We start from the raw sequence: 27521 nt of genomic DNA, 5'->3' as shown, positions 1-27521 counted from the left end.
GAACACTGGAGTGGGTAGCCTCTCCCTTCTCCGGGGGATCTTCCCGACCCAGGGATCAAACCCAGGTCTCCCGAATCGCAGGCAGATTCTTTACCAGCTGAGCCACAAGGGAAGCCCAAGAATACTGGAATGGGTAGCCTTTCCCTTCTCCAGCGGATCTTCCTGACCCAGGAATCGAACTGGGGTCTCCTGCATTGCAGGTGGATTCTTTACCACTTTACCAACTGAGCTATCAGGGAAGCCCACATGCACTAGGAAACCAAAAAAAAAAAAAAAAACAAACCCAACCAAACAAACAAAAAAACCCCACAAAACAACTGTTTAACTTACTTTATGACAATATTTGCATCATTATGGTGGGTCTGGAACCGAACCCTCAATGCCTTTGCAGTCTGCCTATATTTACAATAAGAGGCTGCAGAAAAAAACTATGGCAAGAGCCGAAACATTACTGTTCAAAACAGCACATCATATATGCTTTTATATTCACTAAAATAATAAGGCTGGCACATTGAGGATAAAACGTGGATGTAATTTTCTGCATCTTAGTTGAATAATAGTCTGGGATTGAATGGTGCCTTTTAATCTACTTTGCCTATTCCTTCTAGAAACTTCTTTGGATCTTCCTATCAATCCCAATTTCTACATATATTCTGTTTCTTTCCTTTTAAAATTAATTTTTAATTGGAGTATAATTGTTTCACAATGTTGTTTTAGTTTCTGCTGTGCAAAAATATGAATCAACTATATATATATATACACACATCCCCTCATTCCTGAACCACCTTCCCACCCCTCCATCCCGCCTCTCTAGGTGGTCACAGAGCACCAGGCTGAGCTCCCTGTGCTCTACAGCAACTTCCCACCAGCTATTCATTTTACACGAGGTAATGTACACATGTCAGCACTACTCTCTCAATTTGTCCCACCCTCTCCTGTGTCTACAAGTCCGTTCACTGTATCTGCAACTCTATTCCTGCCCTGGAAATAGGTTCATCAGCACCGTGTTTCTAGATCCCATATATATGCATTATTATGTAATATTTGTTTTTCTCCATTTCTTCCTGATCTGAGAGTCCTGACAACTCTCCACCTGTCTGTCTTTGTCGGCTACATTACACATTACACCGGGCTTCCCTGGTGGCTCAGACGATAAAGCATCTGCCTCCAATGCGGGAGACCCGGGTTCAATCCCTGCATTGGGAAGATCCCCTGGAGAAGGAAATGGTGACCTACTCCAGTACTCTTGCCTGGAAGATCCTGTGGATGGAGGAGCCTGGTAGGCTACAGTCCATGGGGTCGCAAAGAGTCGGACACGACTGAGCGACTTCACTTTCAGTTCCTATACAAGGCGCCCAAGGGTCCCTCAGGGCTCAAGACCCCAGTCTCAGGTGACATGCAGTTACCTCGTTCATCTTTCTCAAAGACCTATTGTTGCACCTCGATTTCCTCCCTACTACATCTTCTCTATTTTCAGCTCTCTGACCCACTGCTTTAGCTCTCCTTCCTCTCCAGAGGAAGTCTGCCTCATGGCTCAGGTCCTGGACTCCAGGATTAGACTGCCCCTGTTTATACCATTACATTACTCATTAACTGTTTGGGCAAGGTAATCAACCTTTCAAAGGCTTGGCTTCCTTGCTTGCAAACCTGACATAAAGATGGTAACTGCTTTACAGGGTTGTTGCAAGGATTACATGAAGAAAAACACAGACTAAGTACTTAAACTGGTGCGTGGGATTTGGGAAGCCCTTAGTAAATACCCAGAGCTGTCCAATAGCAACAGGCACTGGCTTCGGAGCCAGCTGGGGGAGGAGGGTGGTAGAGTCCTGTGGCTACTGGAACCAGGTGCTATTAACTGGGTGGCCTACCCCGACAGAAATCTCTGTCTTTGTTGTCTTCTCTGTGTGTGTCTATATTTGTGTCTCCTCTTCTCACAAGGACACCAGTCATGTTGTATCAGGACCCACCCTAAGGACCTCATCTCAGCCTGATTACATCTGCAAAGACCTATATCCAAACAAAATCACAGTCACGAGTACTGGACTTAGGACTTAAACACATCTCTTTACACACACGATTTAACCACTAAACAGCAGGGAAGCGACCCTTGTGCTCTACAGTAGCCACCCTCTCCCCTCTCCCCACCTTCCTAACTTCCTCCATCCGGTCCTTCCTCTTTTTCTCAATTTTCTCACTTAGGACACTTGTCAGATCCCCTGACCTCATTTCCCACATTCTGGTTTTCTATTATCAGATATCATATTTCAGGTGTGGTCCACTGATGCTTGCTACAGAGTCCTGTAATTTGGACACTTGACGAGGTGACGTTAGGAGTATTTCGCTTTGTTGTGTATTTCTGTGGCCACATCATACAGATGCCTCATGTTGAGGGTGGAATAAATTATAGCAAGCTGTTTTTTAAAAATCCCTTCTTGACTCAGTGGTAAAGAAACTGTCTGCCAATGCAGGAGATGTGGGTTCAATCCTTGGGTCAGGAAGATTTGCTGGAGAAGGAAATGGCAATCCACTCCAGTATTCTCGCCTGGAGAATTCCATGGACAGAGGGATTCATGGCGGGCTATAGTCCATGGTGTCCCAAAGTGTTGGACAAGACTTAGCCACTAAAACAGCAACCAACAACAAGGTCACTAACAGTTTGTAACTGTCTCTCTTGCTGCTTCAGCCTATTTTTCTTTTTCTGCATGCTTTCTTGAGAGAGTTAATACTGATGAACATGGTCTGACGGCTCCGAGAATTGGAATGGATTGGTAGTCTCAGGAAATACTATGCACAGTCTGAGTGGCTTCCAGACGTTGCAGCCTGGACCAAGCAAACCAGCGGCAGGTGGACCTGCTGTGGCACATGATCCATCACCAGAAGAAACCAGAGCTGCCGTTTGCATGGTGTCACATTCCCTCTGGAATTCCTACCCCACAGTGTCCTTGAGAGACCCTGGAAAGTCATCAGCATCTTCCTAGAAGACAAAGAAGCGGTCTGAACCTTTCAACAGACGCAGGAGGAAGCTTGGGAAGTGGTCTCCAGCCCTGGGCCTGGCCCTTCAGACAGCGCCCATGCTGGTCTCAAGGATGGGTTTCTCTCAGCATTGACTCTGAATTATAAGCAGGACTGAGACAGTCAACACAAAACCAACACATTCCTTTAGAAGTGGGAAGGCTGCTCCTAGCAAGAAAGATTGGCTAGTTCATATTATGGTTTTCCTCTCCCTCACTATATTCCTCAACTTATTTTCTTCCTGTCCTCATTTTTGTTTCAATATTTGTAATTTGCCTTGACATGCATGTTTAAAATGTTACAAGGATTCAATGTGATTATTATAATGCTTTCTATACTAGAAATATATACGAGGGATAGTCCGCAATGGGGATAATTTGTAGGTGACTAATTGGGACCCGACAGGATCATTCTTAACAATTTCCTCTGGAGGGTTTTCTTTCTCTCGAAGGGCTTATAAATTCTCTTTGATTTGCAAAAATGCACACTCTCAAGTCCCACCCCAGTGTCTTGGACTTACTCTGTATTCTCATCAGCGAATCCCTCTCTCATATTTGTGTACTACTCTGTGCAGAGTGGGCTCTCAATAAATGTTTGTTGAATAAATCCACCTCAATTGTATTTATTTGGCCTGTTGTTGTTGTTATTTAGTCACTAAGTCATGTCTGATTCTTTTGAGACCCCATGGACTGCAGCCCACTGGGCCCCTTGCTTGTTCTTTATTAGTCTCACGAGTTTCTGAAATTCAGAAGCCTAAGAAAATAACAATGAATACCGCATAAAATATGAATCTTCACAAAACTCTGTATGGAGCTGATACTACTATTCTCATTTTATGGACGTGAAAACAGAGGTGAGACAAGTAAAGTACACAAGTTGCCAAAGTCATTCAGCTCAGCAGCAGCAGAGGTGGCATCGTCTTTTATTGTCACTGGACTGCGATGAGGAAATAGTAGATGCTCACTGAACAGTGAGTTAAATGAATGAATGAAATATAATGACTCTCAAAAAATATTTTTTATATTAACAATTACATCCAGGTCCTTAGGAAATAGGATAACCTGCATGCCATGCAGTAAGCTGGCCAAAATATGTCCAAATAATAATAAGAGAAAATAATAGTGCTTATCATCTCCAGGCATTGTCTTAGCTATGAAGCCTTACTGCTAATAGGGCTGTGGCTGTCTGGATCGTGAGGAGTTTAACAGACTGAGGCCAGATTAAGAATGGCCTGCAATGAAGGCTAATGGTGTCTGCCATAAAATAGAGCTATTACAATTGGAAGTCCCATAAGGCCCATAACATCCCTCTTTAATTCATAAGTTATTATGAAAATAAGAAAAGAGATAAAGCCTTCATTATCCAATCATTTCTCTGCCTGTCAATGAAAATTTGAAAAGGATGGGAAGAGGATCAGGTCCATGAACTGTAATGCTGAAGGATCAAGAAGACGTAGTCTTACATCTAACTTTCAGCAGGAGGCACAAACATTAACGCTAACCCCCCCACCCAGTGTTTCTGAGGACCACATGTCTGGATACATAAATGGATATTTCTGAGTCTTCAAAATTACTTTCATCAGCAGTATAATTGCCCAACTGAAGGATATCTGATCACAGATAAGAACAGGCAGCCAATCCTTGCTGGTCAAGAGGACCATACACAGAAGACCCAACCTGTCCTCTGCATAGGCTTGAAGCTCCCCCATCAGCAAGCAGTGCTCAGGCAGGAGTGGGAGTTGGCCCCGAGTACCTTTCTGGGATATCCCTGTCAGTTACCTGCAAGGCTATTTTATCAGTCAACCTTGAATTTACACCAATATGAGACAGAGAAAAAAAGTTTTGCAGCATCTTTTCAATAACATTAGCACAGTACAAGGTAGACCTATTAGTTTTCTATTGCTGCCAAAGCAAATGATCACAAACTGAGTGGTTTAAAACAACACAGAGTTATCATCTTATAGCTCTGTAGACTGAGCTTCCCTGGTGGCTCAGACAGTAAAAAATCTACCTGTAATGCGGGAGATGTGGGTTTTATCCCTGGGTTGGGAAGATCCCCCGGAGGAAGGCATGGCAACTCACTTAGTATTCTCACCTGGAGAATCCCCATGAACAGAGGAGCCTGGTGGGCTACAGTCCATGGGGTCACAAAGAGTCAAACATAACTGAGTGACTAAGCACAGCACAACACAGCTCTGTAGACTGAAATTCCCACGTGAGTCTGACTGTGCTAAGATCAAGGTATTGTCAGGGCCAAGTTGTTTTTCTGGAGTTTCTATGACAGAATCCATTTTCTTCTCTTTTCCAGCTTTTAGAAAATGCCTACATTTTTTTGGCTCATTGACTCCCTCTTTCTTCTTCAAAAACAGCAATATACCATCTCTCTGGTGCTTTTCCTGTCATTAGGTATCAGATTTTTTTATCATCATAGCTGGGACTCATCTGATTAGACAGGACCACCCTGATAATCCAGGATAGTCCCCCATCTCCAGGTTCTCATCCTTAGCCACATTCTGAAAGACCCTTCTGCCAGGTAAGGGAACACTTTCACAGGGTCTGAGGATTAGGATATGAGCATCTTTGGGAACCATTATCCCCCTACCACACTAGCTTACAGTCAAAGTGCATCATTCTCAGTGCTGACAAAGACAGGCGGGCAAATACTATCACCCAGGCTCATGTCCTCAGCTTTTCCAAACATTCTATATTTCCATCTCAATCATTTACTTCCCTGCATAAGATAGTGAAAAAAGCTGGCTTAAAACAACATTCAAAAAACTAAGATCATGGCATCCAGTCCCATCACTTCATGGCAAATAGATGGGGAAACAGTGAAAGCACTGACAGATTTTATTTTCTTGGGATCCAAAGGCACTGTAGACAGTTGACTTCAACCATGAAATTAAAAGACTCTTGCTTCTTGGAAAGAAAGCTATGGCAAACCTAGACAGTATATTAAAAAGCAGAGACATCACTTTATCAACAAAGATCCATATAGTCAAAGCTATGATTTTTCCAGAGTTCATGTATGGCGTTGGATCATAAAGAAGCCTGAGCACCAAAGGATTGATGTTTTTGAACTGTGGTGCTGGAGAAGACTCTTGAGAGTCCCTTGGACTGCAAGGAGATCAAACCAGTCAATCCTAAAGGCAATCAATCCTGACTATTCATTGAAAGGACTGATGCTGAAGCTCTAATATTTTGACTACCCGATGCAAAGAGCTGACTCATTGGAAAAGACCCTGATGCTGGGAAAGACTGAAGGCAAAGGAGAAGAGGACAGTAGAGGATGGGATGGTTAGACATACTCACTGTTTCCATTGTTTCCCCATCTATTTGCCATGAGGTGATGGGACCAGATGCCATGATCTTAGTTTTTTGAATGTTGAGTTTTACGCAGCTTTTTCGCTGATGAAAATGTGATGATCAATTTTATCTTTCAGTGGGGCACAGAGTAAAGAAACAAACAGGCTTCATCATGTGTGGATTCCCTACGACCCACACTGACAACCTGCCTCACTGTTGCTTCATCAGCACTTTGCTTTCAACTGAGTGATGCATCGTCTAATTCGAGCCTTTTCTCATGATTGATTTTTAGGAAGAATGCAATTTTTTTTTTTTTTTTCCTGGAAAATATAATAATAGCTCTCCCTCTTTTTAAAGCAGGTTGGACAGAGGGATGCTGATGGAAAATGAACCGCACTTTCTTATAAATCTCTCTTGGATCTTAGCTCTGTTTTTTTCCTCAAGATCACTAAATAACATATTCTGTTGAAGTCCATTTAGCATTCTGTGGGTAGTTGTATCTATTTCGGGAACCCATGGCACACTCTGAGCATTTGACAGGCTCACACCTGATTAATCCCTCTCCCTTTCCTGTCATCAATATTATTTAGGCGCACTGGTCAAACCATATTGACACTCTGCTGACATCTTCTCTGGTGCCCAATTACCTTTCTGTCAGGATACGATCCAAGAGATGACAGGAGAATTCTATGCTGTGCCAAGCAAGTTGGCACCAAAATGTCCCTGAGACAGAATATAATATATCATTTTTATGCTTCTTTTGAAAACTAAAAGAGACATCTCCCTGTCCTTGATGCCAAGGGGTCTTTTAACTCACAGGCTGTGCTGTACCTTGAGCTGTCCGGCACCTGCTGGATGAGCCTGGCTGATACTTTCTGTTTCACATCCTGAGGTGGATTCTTAATGAAACAGCAGAGGCCCTTCCCTTGGACTCTTAGCCCTGACCCACATATTGGAAAGCAGTTCCTCTTCTGAACGAGTTTAGCTGCTAGGTTTTTTGAGGAAAATCCTGTTCAGATGCATCTTTATGGTACGGAAAATCTGGCCAGTGAACTTCAGTAGAGTAAGTATAAGGAGTAAAATACCCAGGGCTGTAGAACCTTTCTGCAGTCCATTCTGGCAATGCTATGATACTGAAACGCATGCTGTGAGGCTAAAAAGGATTAAAATAAAGTTTCCTTTTTCTTTCTTCATTTAAAATTTTAAGATGGCCTTCATTCGATCAAAAGGGCATCTGCATTTATATATCTAAAAGGGAAATGTATCAGTAGCTACTCATTTTAATATTTTATATGCACATACACATTTGAGTATTAACTACTGTCTTGGCCTGTTTAGCAACCAGAAGAGCATTACTCATAAGTGACATCATGACAGAACGCTGAGTGTGTGATGGGAGTGTGCTTATGGGATGTAGTCAACACAATGACAAATGTTTGGGGAGTATTTGCGGGTGAAATACAGATGTGCACTCTCCCTTAGGAGTGTCCCCTCATTTAAACATCAAATCTATCATACAATGTAGGTATTATCACCATTTCAATTCTTTTCTAAGGAAACAATCACAGAGAGCTTTTGCAACTTGTTCAGAGTCACTAAGCTAGCCACAGAGAGAAGACTCAAAACAAGATTACATTTAGAAAATAATTTGAATTTATTTATGATAAAATTGTACTTTTCTCGTGGCTCAGATGCTAAAGAATCTGCCTGCAATGCAGGAGATTGAAGTTTGATCCCTGAGTGGGGAAGATTCCCTGGAGATGGGAATGGCTACCCAAACAGTATTCTTGCCTGGAGAATTCCATGGACAGAGAAGCCCGGTGGGCTCTAGTCCATGGGATCATAAAGAGTCAGACATGATAATACCTATATTGTATGCTAGATTTGATGTTTAAATGAGAGGATACTCCTAAGTGAGAGTGCATATCTATTATTTCACCAGTAGGTTAGGTTAGGTTTAGTTGCTCAGTCGTGTCTGACTCTTGCAATCCCATGGACTGTAGCCCGTGAGGCTCCTCTGTCCATGGGATTCTCCAGGCAAGACTACTGGAGTGGGCTGACATTTCCTTTTCCATTTCACTGGTAAATACTCCTCAAACATTTATTTTGTCATTGCTTTCACTACTTTCATGATAAAATTACTCTTAAAGTAAAATCAAAATGAGATTTTCTAAAAACCAAATAAAGAACAGCACAGAGGTGAGTAAAAGTAGATAAAATTGAAATCATACACTCAAGTTCATGGCAGCATTACTGAGAATTGCTAAGAAGCAGCAGCAAACCATGTGTCTACTGATGAAAGAGGAAATGTGGTATACACATACAAAGAAATAGTATTCAGACTTAAAGAGAAAGGAGATTCTGATACATGCAACAAAACAGTAGTTATGTATGGATGTGAGAGTTGGACCATAAAGAAAGCTGAGGGCCAAAGAATTGATGCTTTTGAACTGTAGTCTTGGAGAAGACTCTTGAGAGTCCCTTGGACTGCAAGGAGATCCAACCAGTCCATCCTAAAGGAGATCAGTCCTGAATATTCATTGGAAGGACTGGTGCTGAAGCTGAAGCTCCAATACTTGGGCTACCTGATGCAAAGAGCCAATTCACTGGAAAAGACCCTGTTGCTGGGAAAGACTGAAGGCAGGAGGAGAAGGGGACGACAGAGGATGAGATGGTTGGATGGCATCACTGACTCAATGGACATGAGTTTGAGCAAGCTATGGGAGATGGTGAAGGGTAGGGAAGGCTGGCGTGCTACAAGTCCATGAGGTCACAAAGAGCTGGACACCACTGAGTGACTGAACAACAACACCACAAAAGAACCTTGAGGACTTTATGCTAAGTGCAATAAGACTGTATGGTTCCGTTTACATGAGGTGCCAGAATAGTAGAATTCACAGAGACAGAAAGAAGAATGGTGGTTACTAGCAGCTGGGGGCAGGGAGAAATGGGGAGTTATTTTATAATGAAGAGAGAGTTTCGATTTTCCAAGATGGAAAGACCTCTGGAGATGGATTGTGGCACTGGTTGCACGAAGTGAATGTACTTAATACCACTGAACTATACTTAAAAATTTGGTAAGATAGTAAATTTTTTATGTATATATTTTATCACAGTTTTAAAAATTGGAAGAAATGAAATCATATGGTATATAGTTCAAATGTTAAAATTTCTACAGACTTTATATCTTGCTGGTTAACATCTAAGCATGAGTCTGGAGTTTGCCTGCCCTGGGTCTGAATCTCTGCTATCCCTCTTGTTAACTGTGTGACCTTGTGGAAGTAATTTAAGCTCTCTGGGGTTTAATCGCCTCATTTGCAAAATGAGGAAAAACAGCACCTTCCTCATTGGGTCAATGTGATGTTTAAATGGCATGATACATTAAACACTTTGGAACAGCGTCTGGTGCATGATTAGCACTCAATAAATGTTCATTATTGGTATTGTTGAACAACATGAGAGATGAGAATGCACATACAAATATTTCACTTTGAATAAAACTGAACATGTCTCACAGAAAAATGTTACTGAGAAAATTAGATGAAATGATCAACGATGAAAAAATGTAGACTGATTTCTTTTCAAAGCATTCCAAATATTTTGCTGTTAGTGATTGGATAATAAGCTGAGCCGATCGTACGTGAAGGTTCTGGCTTTGAAAAAATGAAGAGATTCTGCTGCCTAATAAACATTGTCATGGGTTATTTCTGGCCTAGGAAAAAGCTCTATAGACACGTCAGTTCCTTTCAGGGCTCATGGAATAGGGCACGGCCAGTTAGTATGTGACTGGCCTTTCTACCATGGAATTCTCCAGGCAAGAATACTAGAGTGGGTAGCTATTTCCTTCTCCAGGGCAATCATCCTGACCCAGGATGATTGCATCCAGGTCTCCTGCATCACAGGCAGATTCTTTACCGCCTGAGCCACCAGGCAAGCCTATTGAGGTGAGAACTGATTACTAATCGTACCACAAGGACTGTGCTCCCATGTCTGTGCTCATCTTGGCCAGGAAACCCTTATCCAGAAATTCTACAAGTAGAGCGCGAGACGGGCATCGGAGCAGCGAACGGGCTGCCTTCCCCGCAGCTCCATTTTGGAATCACTAGTGTCCGATACGATGATTTAGCTCATTGAGTCAGGCTGTCCGAGGCCAGGAATTACCCAGCGGTGGGCACTTAGCTGAGACCAGGCTCGCTTAATTAGGATTCTGGCACTGTAGGTGGGAATATTTACTATTGCTGTGAATAGTAAATCATAAATGTTAAATTACATCCAATCTCAGAAATAACTGTGCAAAACTTCTCAAGGCATAGATAATCAGGCAATTATTGAGCTGGTTATAGTTCTTGCAGCCCATTGCCGCTTTGCTGTGAGACGGAAATATGCTCGGAGCTACAATCTAATTTATCTCAGCTCCATTTCTGTGTGTTTTACTCTAGTAAATAAGAATAAATGCTTAATCTAGGCTTCAGAGTCCTTTAAAAAAGACTCTAATAATATGTGGTCTATTGTTTAAGCTTTAAATTTAAAACCTACATATAACTAGTGAAAACATTAAATTCATATATCATTAAAAAAGATAAAAACAACATAAGCAGTCTTCCTAGATCATGATATTGTAGAGAAACACTGGAGTGGAAGTTTGGAAATCTGAGTCTTAGTGTTCTCTCCATTTCTTATTTCCAATGTAATTGGAAGTAAAATTTTCCTGGGCCCCAATTTATGCATCTGTGCTTTAAGAAATTTTTACTGATTCCATCAGTCCTACTCCTGGACATATACTCATATCAAACTCAAATTAAAAAAAGATACAGGCAGCCCGATGTCCATAACAGCACTGTTTACAATAGCCAAGACGTGGCAGCAATCTAAATGCCCATAGACAGACGAATGGATAAAGAAGATATAGTACAAACATGCAATGGAATATTACTTAGCTATAAAAAAGAATGAAATAATGCCATTTGCAGCAGTATGGATAGGCCTGGAGATGATCATACTAAGTGAAGTAAGTCAGAAAGAGAAAGACAAATGCCATATAACATTTATATGTGGAACCTAAATGTGAGACAAATCAACCTATCTATGAAACCAAAACAGACTACAGACCTGGAGAACAGACTTATGGCTGCTAAGGGAAGGAGAGATAAAGGTATGTATGTGTGTGTGTGTATATATATACACACACATGTATATGTATGTATATATACACACACACACACACACATGTATATGTAGATATGTATAACTGAGTCACTCTGTGTAACTGAATCACTTTGCTGTCCAGAAGAAATGAACATGACATTATAAATCAACTATATTTCGATACAATTTTAAAAAAGAAAGATTTTGATGATTTCAGCTAGAGTTCCACTCATCATTTAGGTAATAAAAATAGCACACCATACTGCAGTTTTAAATGTTCATTCACGACAGCACTTTGCCAGGACTTGACATGAATTGGGAAGTACTATCTACATTTTGTGGATATGAAAACCTAGAGAAGTGAAACGCCCTGACTTAGATCTCACGCGGAGGAAAGGGCAAAGGAAAACTTTGTACCCACTTTGGTCTCAGTCCAGTTTAATCAAACGACTTGTCTGACTGAGGTAATATTACTGGTAGAAGCAACTTTCTTAGCTGGATATGGACCCTGAAAACATGAGATTCAGTAGAACCTCTGCTTTTATTATTTTTTGTTGTTGTTCAGTGGCCAAGTCATGTCTGACTCTTCGTGACCCTATGGACTGCAGCATGCCAGGCTTCCCTGTCCTTCACTATCTCCCAGAGCTTGCTCAAACTCATTCTATTGAGTCGGTGATGCCATCCAACCATCTCATCCTCTGTCGTCCCCTTCTCCTGCCTTCAATCTTCCCAAGCATCAGGTCTTTTCCAATGAGTTGGCTCTTCTCATCAGGTGGCCAAAGTATTGGAGCTTCAATTTTTACATCACTACAGATGTTTCACATGTGTGAATTTCACATGGGTGTGTGCACCAGACTGCTTTTCCTGAGTTTTCGGCTGTCCTCTGTGGTAGGATGAAAAGAGCTGGACACCAGTGACCATGGAGCTCACACTCTGTATACCTGGACAGAGAGCCAGCTAGAAATGCTCCCTGGTTCTCCCCATCATGGCGGGGGGAGGCTGCAGGAGTCTACTTCCTACCTGGGTTCTGGCTTCCTCCCTCTCCAAGCATGACCCCCAGACAATGCAGTAAACCCCTGGCTGTGTGCTCAGCCTTCCTGGTACCCTAAGAATCTGATGGCTCCACTGACAAGTTGTTCTCATTCTTGTCCTGTGAGGTGGGAGAAGCCAGGAGTTTTGTGAAACCCTGTGCTCAGCACAAGAGCCTTGTCCAGCATCTCTCTGAGAGCTGATGGGGTTGACGGACCTAGGCTTTCTCTTGTCTTCATGCTCTCTGGTTTGTAAGTTCCTCTGGCAAAGCCTGTTCTGTGTCACTGCCTCATGGTATTGTGGAATTTGTCTTGCGCCCTGTGGCATGGCAGGTCGAGAAAGCACAGGGACCCCTTTCCCTGGTGCCATTTCATTTCCTAAGATTCATTTGGAACTGGTAAGAATTGCAATGAGAATTACATAATTAAGAACTGCAATCAGCTATGTATCCACACTGTACAATTCACAGAATATTAGAATATTTTCCTATTCCACATTCTATTTAACTCTCACAATAGTCTACCAGTCAAGATTCAGTTTTATTATACAGACCACAAACCTAAATGTAAGACTGGCTAAAAGCCTCTCCTCAAAGTGGCAGATATGATTCTGCTTCCAGGAACTTTGGTACACATCTCTAGAAACAAATCTATTCATTCTGATCTACTGAAAGCATCCACAGCATTTCCAGGTGCTGGTGAATTCAAAGCCCAAGAAGACATCACCAAAAGCTTGCTTTCTTGTGCCGAATAGGAAAGATCATTTCAGTAGCTATTTATTGTAAACATATTGCTTTTACTTTTTAGTTTGCTCAAGATACAGTGCGCCTACTATGAGACATTAGAGCATCTTAATAGGAGCAAAAGGGTGAGGATATCTTAGGTGCTACTCAGCCCAAAGGAAACAATACATCAGCTGTATCCAAGTCCCTGAGTAACTGAAAAATTACAATCTAATCAAGAGCTTGCAGAGGCACGTTTCTGAGTGAGGCTGAACAGGTCTGTCTACAGTGTCTTCTCATGGATGATTTGAGCTCAGGTATGAGGCTATGGTTTTTCCTGTGGCCATGTATGGATGTGAGAGTTGGACTTCGAAGAAGGCTGAGCGCCGAAGAATTGATGCTTTTGAACTGTGGTGTTGGAGAAGACTCTTGAGAGTCCCTTGGACAGCAAGGAGATCCAACCAGTCCATTCTGAAGGAGATCAGCCCTGGAATTTCTTTGGAGGGAATGATGCTGAAGCTGAAACTCCAGTACTTTGGCCACCTCATGCGAAGAGCTGACTCATCGGTAAAGACTCTGATGCTGGGAGGGATTGAGGGCAGGAGGAGAAGGGGACGCCAGAGGATGAGATGGCTGGATGGCATCACTGACTTGATGGACTTGAGTCTGGGTGAACTCCGGGAGTTTGTGATGGACAGGGAGGCCTGACGTGCTGCGATTTATGGGGTCGCAAAGAGTCAGACACGACTGAGCGACTGAACTGAACTGATGTTCTTGGAAGTGCATTGCTCTGAAGCCTGAATATCTTAGCAGTGATCCCAGGAATGGTGCCTCTCTGGGTTTAGACACAGTGTTATGTTGGAGCTTCAAACTTAATATTTTCAAAGCTGAACCTATCATCTACCCGCTGAACTGTTGTCCCCTTACCTGGTAAGGAATTTAACCATTTCCAGGTGCCCAGTGGGAGCCTACCAGACCCCTCTCTTTCTTCTCGCATAGTCATGTTCCACCATTTCCACTGTCTGGCCCTCAATGCCTTTGAGGAACGCACGTGACTTCCTTTTGCTGGCTCTTCCCCCCACCCCCACCCTTTCCATCAAGGTTACCTCCACAGGGCTCACTGCCAGTAAATCCATCTCCTACCACCCACTGAAAAGAATGGCAGCTCTGGTGTTTGCTGCCCAGCTGCTCAGCCTCACTGAACCTTCTTTCTTCTCCACGTTACACCCCAGATCTTCGGCCCTGATGGCTCCCCAAACCGGCTGTCCTCACTCCTGCCTCTCCTCCAAGTCAATCTTGCAAGGGAGAGCGTGCCCTGCAAACTCTTACCTCTCTTCCAGGCATCCCTGACTCATAAGGCCCGTCCTAGCTCCTCTCCACTCTCCCTCAGTTGGACTTCAGTTTCCTTGCACTGGTTTTTTGGACCCTGCAATGTCTTCGTCAGAGCGCTGGTTGTATTATGTTGTCTCTGTGTGTGTGTTTTCCCAACTAGTTTCTGAGTCCTTGAGGACAAAGAGCATGCTCTATTTGTCATTGTATCCCAAGCCCTTGGGATGACATCTGACAAAAACAAATTTCACTTGGATTCACGCACTAGATCTCCCTTTTCCTCATGAATATCTCAACTCCCCTCCACGGCAGGACAAAAGCATTGACCAGTGTAGGTTGCTTGAACAATGAACCATCTGGGAACAGCGCTCTCCCTTCTGGTCTGGGAGGCTGCACCGAAGTCTGCTTCCCGAAGTCTCCGTGAGTCAAAGCTGAGCAGACAAATGAATCTGAGCGAGCCCTCAGAACCTACTTACAGACACACGACTAGTAAGAAGTGGCAAGAACATAGGCCAGAGCAGGGGTTCTTGTTACTGCCAGTCTCTGTTGTATTCCCAGAACCTAGAAGACTCCCCAGCACACAAGAGCTCCATTGATATCACCATGAGTGAAGGACTGACTGCATCGAGGACAGGCTGCCTGACCGAAAGTTACCTTCGAAGGTCGGGTCTTTCTGATTTCATTCTCCTGACTTCTAGTCTTTCTATAGTGTGTCAGTGTGTATATGTGTGTGCATGCGCTTGTAGACACATCTCTCAAACAAACAAAATTAAAGAGCGAATATATGGTGGCTCAGAGGTTAAAGCGTCTGCCTCTAATGCGGGAGACCTGGGTTCGATCCCTGGGTCGGGAAGACCCCCTGGAGAAGGAAATGGTAACCCACTCCAGTATTCTTGCCTGGAGAATCCCATGGACGGAGAAGCCTGGTGGGCTACAGTCCACGGGGTCGCAAAGAGTCGGACACGACTGAGTGACTTCACGTTCCTTCCATAAACCACAGTTAAAGAGTAATGATAACTTTTTATACACCTGCACAGAAATTCTAAGCCACTGAATATAGCCTCTGTAATATCATTTACTAAAAAAAAAAAAAAAATGGCTTTTGGAAAATAGGTAGGCATCCAATCTGACAAGCATACAACTTTACATGCAGAACTAGTTTTCAGTTAACTGGTAGGATGAACTTATCTTGTAAACTGTCCTCTATGTAGTTAGCATCGACTAAAACCGGGGCGACTGTACGCAACTGTGATCAGGCACATGAAGAAATTCGGGGCTGTGCTCTCTGCTGCCACCCAGAGGCGGGGATGGAGCACAGTCGCCTCTTCCATGTCAGAAACAAGCGGCTGTTGCAAGATACGCGCTTTATGGGAAGAACCGGACTCAGGCTTACATTTTCCACTCAAAACTTCTGGGGCCTTTCCCCCCACAGAATGACAGCTGATTTATCTTTATCTATTACGGACACAGACACAGCCATTCGCCGTGAAGCAGGACAAAAGCCAGTAGAGGAATGAAAGAAACCCCAAATAGATCTTCTTTGAACTGATTTGTATCAGAGTTATAAACAGTTCAAGGCATGAAACAAAAGCAGACGGGTAGGCACTGTTGCTGAAGACGAGAGGAAAGCACAATCGTCCCTTTCTTTTCCCACCTCTGTCTTTTTTTTTCTCATCCAGCTCCTTAAAGCAGACACCGTAGGAGGTGGGAGCACTCACCGTAGAGGCTGTTGTGCTCTCACACGCCTGCACACGGCTCCCTGCCCGCGGCCACCCCTTGTATTGTCACAAAGCACATTTTATAATGCAAATCACTGTCTACTACATGCCTTATTATTTTCCTCTCTGAATAAAATATGAATACATCAATTATGTGTTCTTCTATTTCTAAATGCATACCCTTGTAGCACTGACCTCTTTCGGCTTTTATAGTTTTCAGAACGTTCCTGACATTTGTCAGCTGGGTTAGTCCCGAAGCTTTCTAACCCAGTCTCTTATTATTTCAGCACTTTTCACACTTTCTCTCCCATCTAATTAGTCTGGCCTCCAGGCAGGCTGGGAGGGAGCTCGCACGCCGGGCCCCCGCACTCACCACTGCTTGTAATCCGCGTCACAGTTGCAGTAGTATTTGGGGTCTGTGCAGTTGCGCTCGATGCCGCAGGCACATTTCTGGATTCCAGGCCCAGAGCCTCCCCAGTAGTAGTGCTTCTCGTTGGCTTTGCCAACCCACCAGGTGTAAGGGCTTCCATCTGCAAGAAAGGGGAAAAGCACACTGAGATGGGACCTGCACCCAGCCACTACCACGCCACAGTCACATCCCCCCAAGCCAGGAGCCGCGGCTCTCTGATACCCTGAACACCACTCAGCCCTCTTAGAAGTCAGGGCCTTTCAATAATAGGGAAATGCAATAAGAAACTTCAGAGGGAATGGTAAGCTCAAGCTTTCCCACCAGGGTAAGTACCTCTCCCTCTGAAAGATTTTACATTCAAGCTCCAGGAGTTAAGAAGCCTGTTCTGTAAAGTGGCTGCCCAGATGGGGCATACCCACAAAGTAGGAGGGTGTGTGTGCCATGCATCGGTTCTCAAATGTACAACTAGGTTCATGGCTACTTGTGCTTTTCCATGAAAGCACAGTCATGGAGATGACAGACGATCAGAGCTAAATGTGGACTTTCATCATGCCTTAGTATGATCTTATTTTACAAGTAAGCAACCTAGGTGCAGGAAGGTTAAGTGATTCTTTCAATTACACAGCAGAGCAGCTCCCAGACTGGAAGTTTGACACTTTTTCTCATAAGACATTGAACAATGCTCATTATACCATCCTATTTTGCTTTATTATTTGGCCTAATACTCACCCATTCATTTACTCGTCAGACATCCTATTGCGTTTCCTTTATGTGTCAAACGTTATAAGAAACTCAGCAGGAACATGGAGGAAAAGATACAGATTGAGTGTGAAATTTAATTATGGAGAGTAGGTGAGGAAAGGAAGTTTCCTAGAAGAGGGAACTAGAGCTATGTCTTGGTAGTTAGGTTACCCAGGTGAATAAGGATGTAAATGAGACAAGGAGCGCTAGGCAAAGGAGAAAGAGTGTAAAGTTCTATACAGAGCACGCATGTTCACTGATGGTAGAACAGGGATGAGAGAGAAATCTGAGAGGGAAGCAGGGTAGGTCGCATCAGACAGTGGGTGAGGGCCGTAGCACAACAAACTTTGTCCAAATAAAGCTATTTTGCATTGGTTTATTCTTGCTTTTCAGTGTTGATTTCCTCCATTTTAAGAAAGCTGAACTTCATTCTGAAACTAATGGGAAACCATTGAAGTATTTTAAGCAGGGCATTTTCATGGTCACGTTTGTGTTTGTAAAGATCTGCAGTGAGATGAAAGGCAGATTTCGGGGGATGGAGTCATGGAGGCCAGATGTGATGCTTCTGTGTTAATACCAAAGAGAAATAATAAGATCGCAGTGAAAATGGAGAGGCAGAGAACATGCAAAGTGATGAAGGAGGTACAACTGGCTTGGGACTATTGGGATTTGGGTGGGGAGACGGTGTGTGGATTAATCCCAGATTTCCGGCTCAGGTGACTAAGAGGATGGTGATGTGCTTCACCATCCAGTAGATCACAGGGAAGAAGATGAGAAATCTAGAGAATGAAGAAGAAAGGATGATGACCCTCGTACACGAAGTGGGCAACTGGCTCTCAGAGACAGGGTCTCAGGAGCATTCTCTGGGCTGAAAATCCCCTTTTAGGAGCCATCAGCCTAAATCACTGGCAGCAGGAGAGAAGTCACTGGAATCTTTTGGATTCCAGCAGCATTTAGAGAGCAGAAAAAAGGAGGAGCAAGAAAGAAGATAGTCTGAGAGGGTGGAGGAGAAACAAGTAAAGAATTTCCATAAGAGCGGTGTGGTCGGCATCGTCAGATTTGATAGCAGAGTTCATTAAGATGAAGGTTTTAACTTTCCCTTTTCATTTGACAGCTATACAGTGTTTGTTGAGAGGAGTTTCAGGGGAATAATGGGAAGAAGTGGCTAGGCAGCAGCAGGCAGAGGAGGGAAGGACAGAGAAAGCTGCCCTTGCAGGAGGCTGGGAACTGAACAGAATCTGGTGGAAGCCGTGTGGCCAGTGAACCTGCACTCCACAGTTAAAATCCCCACGTGTGCGGCTACAATCCCATTCTAATCACTCACCACCCTCTCAGCGTGTCGGGTGCACACTTGTCTCAAGCACACATCTGTGCATGTGCTTGTGCTTAGAAATAAAACATTTTTCACTCTGTAAGCTGTCATCTAAACCAGAGGTGCCCCAAATTTCTGGTGCCAGGGACTGGTTTCATGGAAAACGACCTTCCATGGATTGGGGTTGGAGGCGGATGCTTTGGGGATGATAAAAGTGCATTACATTTATTGCACACTTTATTTCTGATATGACTACATGTGTGTTAGTTGCTGAGTCAAGTCTGACTCTTTGCGACTCCATGGACTGTAGCCTGCCAGGCTCCTCTGTCCATGGATTGCCAGGCAAGGATACTAGAGTGGGTTGCCATTTCCCTCTCCAGGGGATCTTCCAGATCCAGGGATCAAACCCAGGTCTCTTGCATTGTAGGTGGATGCTTTACTGTCTGAGCTACTAGTGAAGCCCATAGTACATAATGACAGAAATCAGACATGGGATCGCAGAGGCTGGGACCCCTGAACAGTCAACAGCACCTAAGCAAGTAACACAATAAAGGAAGAAAGAGCCATACTGGAACTGTGTAAAAACCGCTGCTCCGTCTTCTCAGAGATGCCAGTAGGGCTCATGTTTGCTTATTTTTTTAGAGGTAGGTGATTTAAAGTTATAAAACTGTACTGAGAGTTCAGGCTTGTTGTAATGAATGGAGTAAAAACTCTGAACTTGGAAAGGAACTATTCAGGTATTCTCTAACTCCATACAAATTTCCAGATTTTCCAGTTGCATTGACTTAATTTGAAAAAGTTAACTATTTATCCCTTCGCCAGATCATTTTTGGCCCCTGATTTTTAAGAACTACATTAGACTTGAACTGGCCAATAGTGGAGAGGGTGATTTCAGCACCATGCTCTGAAGGGAGAAGAAGCTAGCTCTTCCATTCTGAAACCCTGCCTCCCAACCTGCTGGGGCCTGTCCCAGTGTACAGGGGGCTGAGTTTTCTTTTTACAGCCAAGCTTTCTTGTTCCAGAAAAACATCTATTTCTGCTTTATTGACTGTGCCAAAGCCTTTGACTGTGTGGATCACAATAAAATGTGGATAATTCTGAAAGAGATGGGAATACCAGACCACCTGACCTGCCTCTTGAGAAACCTGTATGCAGGTCAGGAAGCGACAGTTAGAACTGGACATGGAACAACAGACTGGTTCCAAATAGGAAAAGGAGTATGTCAAGACTGTATATGGTCACCCTGCTTATTTAATTTATATGCAGAGTACATCATGAGAAACCCTGGGCTGGAAGAAGCACAAGCTGGAATCAAGACTGCCGGGAGAAATAACAATAACCTCAGATATGCAGATGACACCACCGTTATGGCAGAAAGTGAAGAACTAAACAGCCTCTTGATGAAAGTGAAAGAGGAGAGTGAAAATGTTGGCTTAAAGCTCAACATTCAGAAAACTAAGATCACGGCATCTGGTCCCATCACTTCATGGCAAATAGATGGGGAACAGTGGAAACAGCAGCTGACTTTATTTTTCTGGGTTCCAAAATCACTGCAGATGGTGACTGCAGCCATGCAATTAAAAGACGCTTACTCCCTGGAAGGAAAGTTATGACCAACCTAGATAGCATATTAAAAAGCAGAGACATTACTTTGCCAACAAAGGTCCATCTAGTCAAGGCTATGGTTTTTCCAGTGGTCATGTATGGATGTAAGAGTTGGACTATAAAGAAAGCTGAGTGCCGAAGAATTGATGCTTTTGAACTGTGGTGTTGGAGAAGACTCTTGAGAGTCCCTTGGACTGCAAGGAGACTTGCAACCAACCAGTTCATCCTAAAGGAGATAAGTCATGGGTGTTCATTGGAAGGACTGATGTTGAAGCTGAAACTCCAATACTTTGGCCACCTGATGCGAAGAGCTGATTCATTTGAAAAGACCCTGATGCTGGGAAAGATTGAAGGTAGGAGGAGAAGGGGATGACAGAGGATGAGATGGTTGGATGGCATCACCAACTTAATGGACATGGGTTTGGGTGATCTCTGGGAGTTGGTGATGGACAGGGAGGCCTGGCGTGCTGCGGTTCCTGGGGGTCTCAGAGTCAGACATGACTGAGCGACTGAACTGAACTGAACTGACTGTCTTGCTTCTCCCTTCTCTTTCCATCAGAGCAAAGGAACATATCCAATTTCTGATGCTTTTTAATATTGGAACCTTGGCCGATAATAAACTACTCTTGTTTTCTTTTGATGCAGTCAAGAGTTAAAAAAATAATGCTTAAAAATTGCATTTATGGAAACAATAAAACCTGAGCCGGGTCACTGGGTTAGTAAGCTGCATTAGGTCTCTGCTGATTCCATCCCTGGCCGTGTTATAGGAAGAGGACAAAGGTGGATGGTGCCATGCTGACACTGCGAAGGCCCCTGGGGCCTTGCAGGCCATAACCTGTCACTGAAAGTGCAGAACATGACCTAGACTGATTATCCCCTCTCGTCATCACACTGCACCTTTTCAAGCTTACCTAATGCTAAATTCTTTCTCTTAGAAGAAATTTCATTTACTCTCATTGCTTTGGGAAATTAGGGGATACTAACCCACATGGTGAGGGAGAAGAAACCATCAGAACACCTGAAAAACTGAAGTCAATGGGTTACCTGGCAGGAAACACCCTTGTCCTGCCTGTACATGAAATAGGCAAGGCAAGAGTGTGTTTCTCAGAATGTCAGTTCAATTTCCGATCGTTCCTTCCAGGCACCAGTAGAAGCAACCTACCACAGTCATATTCTTGTCACAGAGAGTGATGATAAATTGCACAAACCAGAGAAGCTGTGTGGCTCGGGATTCTTTATGAAATCAGGACAACGTCAGTCGAGGGAGCAACCATTATCATCAGCTGCTCCTTTAGCATGGAACTCTGAGAAATGCTCTCTAGGGGAAGCAGAGAAAGATCTAGCTGGTTCCCACCAAACCGACAGGGAGTATCAGGAAGCCCAGGAGAGGGGGTCACACTGTCAAGGTGTCTGGGCCTCCGGTGTTCTAGCAGGAACTCCATGCTCTGCATGGGACCCCAGCTCTGAACCAGCTTCACATGGCAGGCTCAGGTCCTGCAGGGAGGGACTCTTGAAAGACATCAAGATGCAATCCAAGAAGATGATCAGCAGTGATCATGTTTCTCGTGTTCTGTGCGAGGAGACACATTAGTGACCAGGAGAGAGGAGTTCAATTTCCCATCTCTTTCCCCCGATCCCCTACCTTTTACTCAAGGCACTATTGTCGTACATTAAAATGTTCCCAGTTAGGGTGGTGCAAAATCAATGTTATTTTGTTCTCCTTCCTAGGAAAATAAGTTAAGTGCAGTACAAAATGTTTTACTTAGCTGTTTTCACATCTCCCAGGAACAGATGAATGCCAATAAGAACAACACATTCCAGAGAAAAATCAAGTTGTACCCTTTGTTATTAGCACTGGCTAATTTGGTTAAATCAAATCATTATAATTTATTAACTTGGCATATATTTTATATTCAGTGAGAAGAGAATGGTTCAACTTGTGTTGAGCAAAGAACTGCCTTATTTCAGTGCTAGGCTAACAAAGTGCTACTTTTTGCTTTACAGATCATTATTTACCTATTAATTGGCTTTGGGGAAAAGAAGTTAAAGGTGATAAAAATGGAAAGACTTTTTAAAAGAAAAGAATAAGAAGTGGTGAGAAAAGAAACAATTTAATTACCCAGTGCTAAGAGTTCAAGAATTTCTCTGACCTCGGTATATGAAGATTTTTGCTAACTACATTGAGTAGGAGTAATCCTTGCAACAAGATTATGTACTGATAAACCATACTTGAGGTTAACTAGAAGCTAAATTATGAAAGTGAGGGATATTGTATTAAGATAGCCAGATATGGATTGAATTAAATGTGATCACGGCACTTTGTACTCACTGAAGACCAATTTTATTATGTTGAGGATTCATTATGGGTTGGATGACTGAAGAAGAGAGAAAGAGAAGAGGCAACTTGTTTTCCTCAAATTTAAAGCCAATAGATCTCTGTTATTTTCTCCAATAACAAGTTGTTTCAGAAACACAAGGGCAAATGCATGGGGACTGCTTGATACAAATGTGGCGCATACCTGTGACTTTCAGTGCATTCTTCAGAACCTCGGAGTTACGCAGAATAACCTAATAATCTACTTACAGAAACAGTATCCTGGCAGAGCTACGGTAAGACCCAGTACTGTCGCTGGACATTTAATTAGTTCCATTCCATCCATTCCTACAGAATGTTAAAAACAATACCAGAAAGGTTTATTGTCTCCAAAATGAAAACTTAAAAGCCTATTTGGAGCTTGATGAAACCTAGCCTTATTATATCTCCTACTATCTGCTTATCTACAAATTACATTAAAGAATCGCAGGGGGCTTTTAGCAGAGGAAAGAGAGCTCTGCTTAGCGTCCCCTGCTCCTTTACTGTGTGCCCTGGGCTTAAGCTATCTGGATTATTTTGGCTATTTGAAGACCCCTATGGTGTAAGATCTCATTCTAAAGAAAGACTCATACTCTGGAAAATCTCCCAATACACTTCCATTCTTACTGCAGCACAACCCAATCGTTTTTTCCTATACTTGATAAACAAATTTCAACTGAACACTCGAATCAGACTACAATAATCCATGGTGACAATATGCTTATTAAGTAACCATAGTAATCCAAGACTATGTCCCAACCACTGGTGCTGAAGAAGCTGAAGTTGAATGGTTCTATGATGACCTACAAGACCTTCTACAATTAATACCAAAAGAAAAAAAAAAGTCCCTTTCATCATAGGGTATTGGAATGCAAAAGTAGGAAGTCAAGAGATACCTGGAATGACAGGCAGGTTTGGCCTTGGAGTACAGAATGAAGCAAGGCAAAGGCTAACAGAGTTTTGCCGAGAGAATGCACTGACCATAGCAAACACTCTCTTCCAACAACAAGAGAAGACTCCACATGGACATTACCAGATGGTCAATATGGAAATCAGATTAATTATATTCTTTGCAGCCGAAGATAGAGAAGCTCAATACAGTCAGCAAAAAACGAGACTGGGAGCTGACTCTGGCTCAGATCATGAACTCTTTATTGCCAAATTCAGACAAATTGAAGAACATAGGGAAAACCACTAGGCCATTTAGGTATGATCTAAATCAAATCCCTTATACAGTGGAAGTGATAAATAGAGTCAAGGGATTAGATCTGATAGAGTGCCTGAAGAACTATGGATGGAGATTCATAACATTGTATAGGAGGCAGGGATCAAGACCATCCCCAAGAAAAAGAAATGCAAAAAGGCAAAATGGTTGTCTGAGAAAGCCTTACAAATAGCTGAGAGAAGAGGAGAAGCAAAAGGCAAAGGAGAAAGGGAAAGAGGTAGCCATCTGAATGCAGAGTTCCAAAGAATAGCAAGGAGAGATAAGAAAGCCTTCTCAAGTAAAGACAACCTTAATTGGTATAATTCTAGACTGTAGGTGCAAAACATTTTGTACTTGGGAGAACCTTCCTCCCAATGCAAATGACCTAGAGAAGAAGGAAGATAAAAGAGCCCTTACCCTAACCTCCAGATTAGGCTGGGAGCAGAGAGGAAATTTAGAGGTGCTATAGCTGCTACTACAGAGCTCTCCAAATAATCTGATAGTTATTAACTTGAAAAATCGAGCAGGCCAGAATCCCTTTTTCCTTTAGTAAGAGGTATGCACAGTCCAAGGGTTGCAGAGCCGTAAAGATGATGCTGACAGCTGTCCTTGACCCCAGCACTGGAAGGAGGAACAGGCCACCAGTTCTGAGTTCTGGGGCTTAAATGGAGGAAGCCTCTCTTCTTCACCATGTGAAACTGGTCCTTAATGCAATCACTTCCAGGCACTGGATCAAGGCAGCCTGTCTCAGGATCCTCAGAGAAAGAGGGGCCTTGGAGGGGATGTCATGGAGTGACTGCTTCTGAGATTTTTCCCTCTAGTGAGAAATTGGTATAGGGAAGGGTTTTCAACTGAGCTAAAATAAGATTCATCTCAGGCTCTTGTGAACCATATAGATTTCCTGGCCTACAGAATGAGAATCTCAGAGGAAAATCTTGAGACCCTGTCACTAATGCCCTGGTGATCCTTATCTTTATCCACACACTGACCTGAGGAAATGACAGAGTGGCTTCAGTTCACAGAATAATTGTCCCCTTGGTGCACCAGTCCAGGACCTGTATTCTAGGTTCAATCTGATGAAGTCATAATAGTACTGATCACAGCAACACCTCCATTTAAAATTTACAGTTATTTTTTCTCTGAATAATTCAGTCACTATAATCCCCCTTTTACTTTTTTTTTTGCAATTTCATGACCACAATCCTGAGTCTGAATGCCTTTATTTTACTATTTAGAGTAAGAGCTTTAAAAATAAAATTAAAAATCATGCATCTTGGCTTTTTCATAGGCACAAGAGCCTATCAATTAGCCACCTATAACTTTCCTGAAATCACTTTGCTAAACCAGATAACAATATTATTTTTTGATTTCCAACCATCTAGTTCTAAGTTATGAGAAGGCAATGGCACCCCACTCCAGTACTCTTGCCTGGAAAATCCCATGGACGGAGGAGTCTGGTAGGCTGCAGTCTATGGGGTCGCTAAGAGTCGGACACGACTGAGCGACTTCACTTTCACTTTTCACTTTCATGCATTGGAGAAGGAAATGGCAACCCACTCCAGTGTTCTTGCCTGGAGAATCCCAGGGACGGTGGAGCCTAGGAGGCTGCCGTCTATGGGGTCACACAGAGTCGGACACGACTGAAGTGACTTAGCATAGCATAGTTCTAAGTTGTTCTGTGTTAAGAAAAAGACAAAACAAAGAATGAATCCAGAAATGTCCTGTGGAGTTCATACTGCAGACAGTGATGTGAAGTCGGGAAACTTATAATTTTGAAGTTATCATATAAACATTCAATTTGGCATTAAAGGTGAACATTTTATCTCTCTGTGATTGAATGTCACTAAACTCATTTGATTAGGGCTGAATAGAAATTAATGAAGCTGATTAGCTTCACATTGCATCTTTCAGAATTACATCAGATTTTACTGTATTTTATTAATTTGAATAGGGACCAAATTTAGAAATGGAGAATTGAAGTTCAGATCAAGATGGACCTGAACTGAAATGCTAATCAATTAAAAATTAATTTCACTGCATAATATTTAAATTTATTTTATTGAATTGAGCTTAATAGATTTCAATCAAGGACTGATTCCACTGAGCAGAATTTGATTGAGTTGAATCAAATCACTTTGAATCCTATTCAAATGAATTAGATTTTGTTAATTTGAATGGAATTGAAGTGGCAGATTAGATGGGAGTTTGTAATTCTGAGCAGTATTAAAGGGAACAGAATAGACCAACTCACTGTAAGTTAACTTGGCCTCGGTTTCTGTAACGGTCTCAGGCCTTCATGTCCCCTCAGCAACTCTGGTTAATCCCTTTGAACCATCGCCCCAGTAACAAATGTGATTAATAATACCAACGTGATCGAATGGAACCACATGCTGTTTGCAGGACACAGGAAAGCACTATTTGAGTTTTTTTTACTGGAAAAACCGTGGCCAATTATTTCAATATTTCTTTTCCTCTTTATAGAACAAATGAAGAAGGAATTAACTGAATTCCAGGAACAATAATTTGTATGAGTACTGGCTGCTCCTTTTATTTTAATTCTCCATTAAATACTGTAGTTATTTGATAAAACATGCCTTCCCTTGGCCTATTATTTATATGGACTGTTTCGATAGGCTGTGCCTTGATTTTATTAATTTTCATTTTATTTTTAAATATAAAACAAGAATCTCATTGGAAAATATGCTGATGCCAGGAAAGATTGAAGGCAGAAGGAGAAGGGGTGGCAGAGGATGAGATGGTTGGATGGCATCACTGACTCATTGGATATGAACCTGAGCAAATTCCAGGAGATAGTGGAGAATAGAGGAGCCTGGCAGGCTACAGTCCATGTGGTTGCAAAGAATCTGACATGAAAAACAGCAACAATAATTATGACAGCTTTGTGCCTTGATTTCTGATAGGGCACACAGAATAAGACAAAAAAAAATGCACATTAAACATCATAGGAGTGGTTCAGACAATGGGTCCTGTGGGATTTTGCAGAAGGGAGTGATTACCAAGGATTAAGGTACATTGGCGAGCCTCCATGAAGACACAGATCTGACTTCAGCTTTTAAGGACAGGTAGGTTCTAGAAAACTGTAAAGAGGATATAAGCCTTTCAGAATCTGAATGTGGGCTAAGGTGTGACGGACGCTAGGAAACATCCAACTCATTTCAGGAAAGTGAAAGTGGCTCGGTTGTGTCCAACTCTTTGCAACCCTGTGGACTATACAGTCCTTGGAATTCTCCAAGCGAGGATACTGGAGTGGGTAGCCATTCCCTTCTCCAGGCGATCTTCCCAAGCCAGGGATCGAACCCAGGTCTCCCGCATTGCAGGTGGATTCTTTACCAGCTGAGCCATGAGGGAAGCCCATGGTTCATTTCAGGAACCATGGGGCAATCAGTTAGACTGGTGGGGTCAGTGTTGAGAAGCAGAATGTGTGGTTGGAGAAATGATTGTGAGTATTTTCATGATATCTGCACTTCAGCTTTTTTTAGTAATGAGAAGTCAAAGTTTTCAATGGATATGAGTCTGAGCCAACTCCAGGAGATAGTGAAGGGACAGGGAAGCCTGGTGTGCTGTAGTCCACGGGGTCACAAAGGGTCAGATATGACTTGGCAACTAAACAACAACAA

General features: G+C 42.9%; 1 protein-coding gene across 1 annotated transcript in view; it reads right to left on the bottom strand.

Moving 5' to 3' along the window:
* Positions 1 to 27521, bottom strand: part of CNTNAP2 (contactin associated protein 2) — a 2330533-nt gene that overhangs the window by 480331 nt on the left and 1822681 nt on the right. The window contains exon 14 of the mRNA XM_070369076.1: positions 16633 to 16789. Within this exon, the coding sequence (XP_070225177.1) occupies positions 16633 to 16789 (157 nt within the window). The remainder of the gene's footprint in view (positions 1 to 16632; positions 16790 to 27521) is intronic.

Source organism: Bos mutus, chromosome 4 (assembly GCF_027580195.1).
Source record: "Bos mutus isolate GX-2022 chromosome 4, NWIPB_WYAK_1.1, whole genome shotgun sequence".
In the NCBI taxonomy this organism is placed as follows: domain Eukaryota; kingdom Metazoa; phylum Chordata; class Mammalia; order Artiodactyla; family Bovidae; genus Bos; species Bos mutus.
This window is presented reverse-complemented; position numbering and strand designations above follow the sequence as displayed.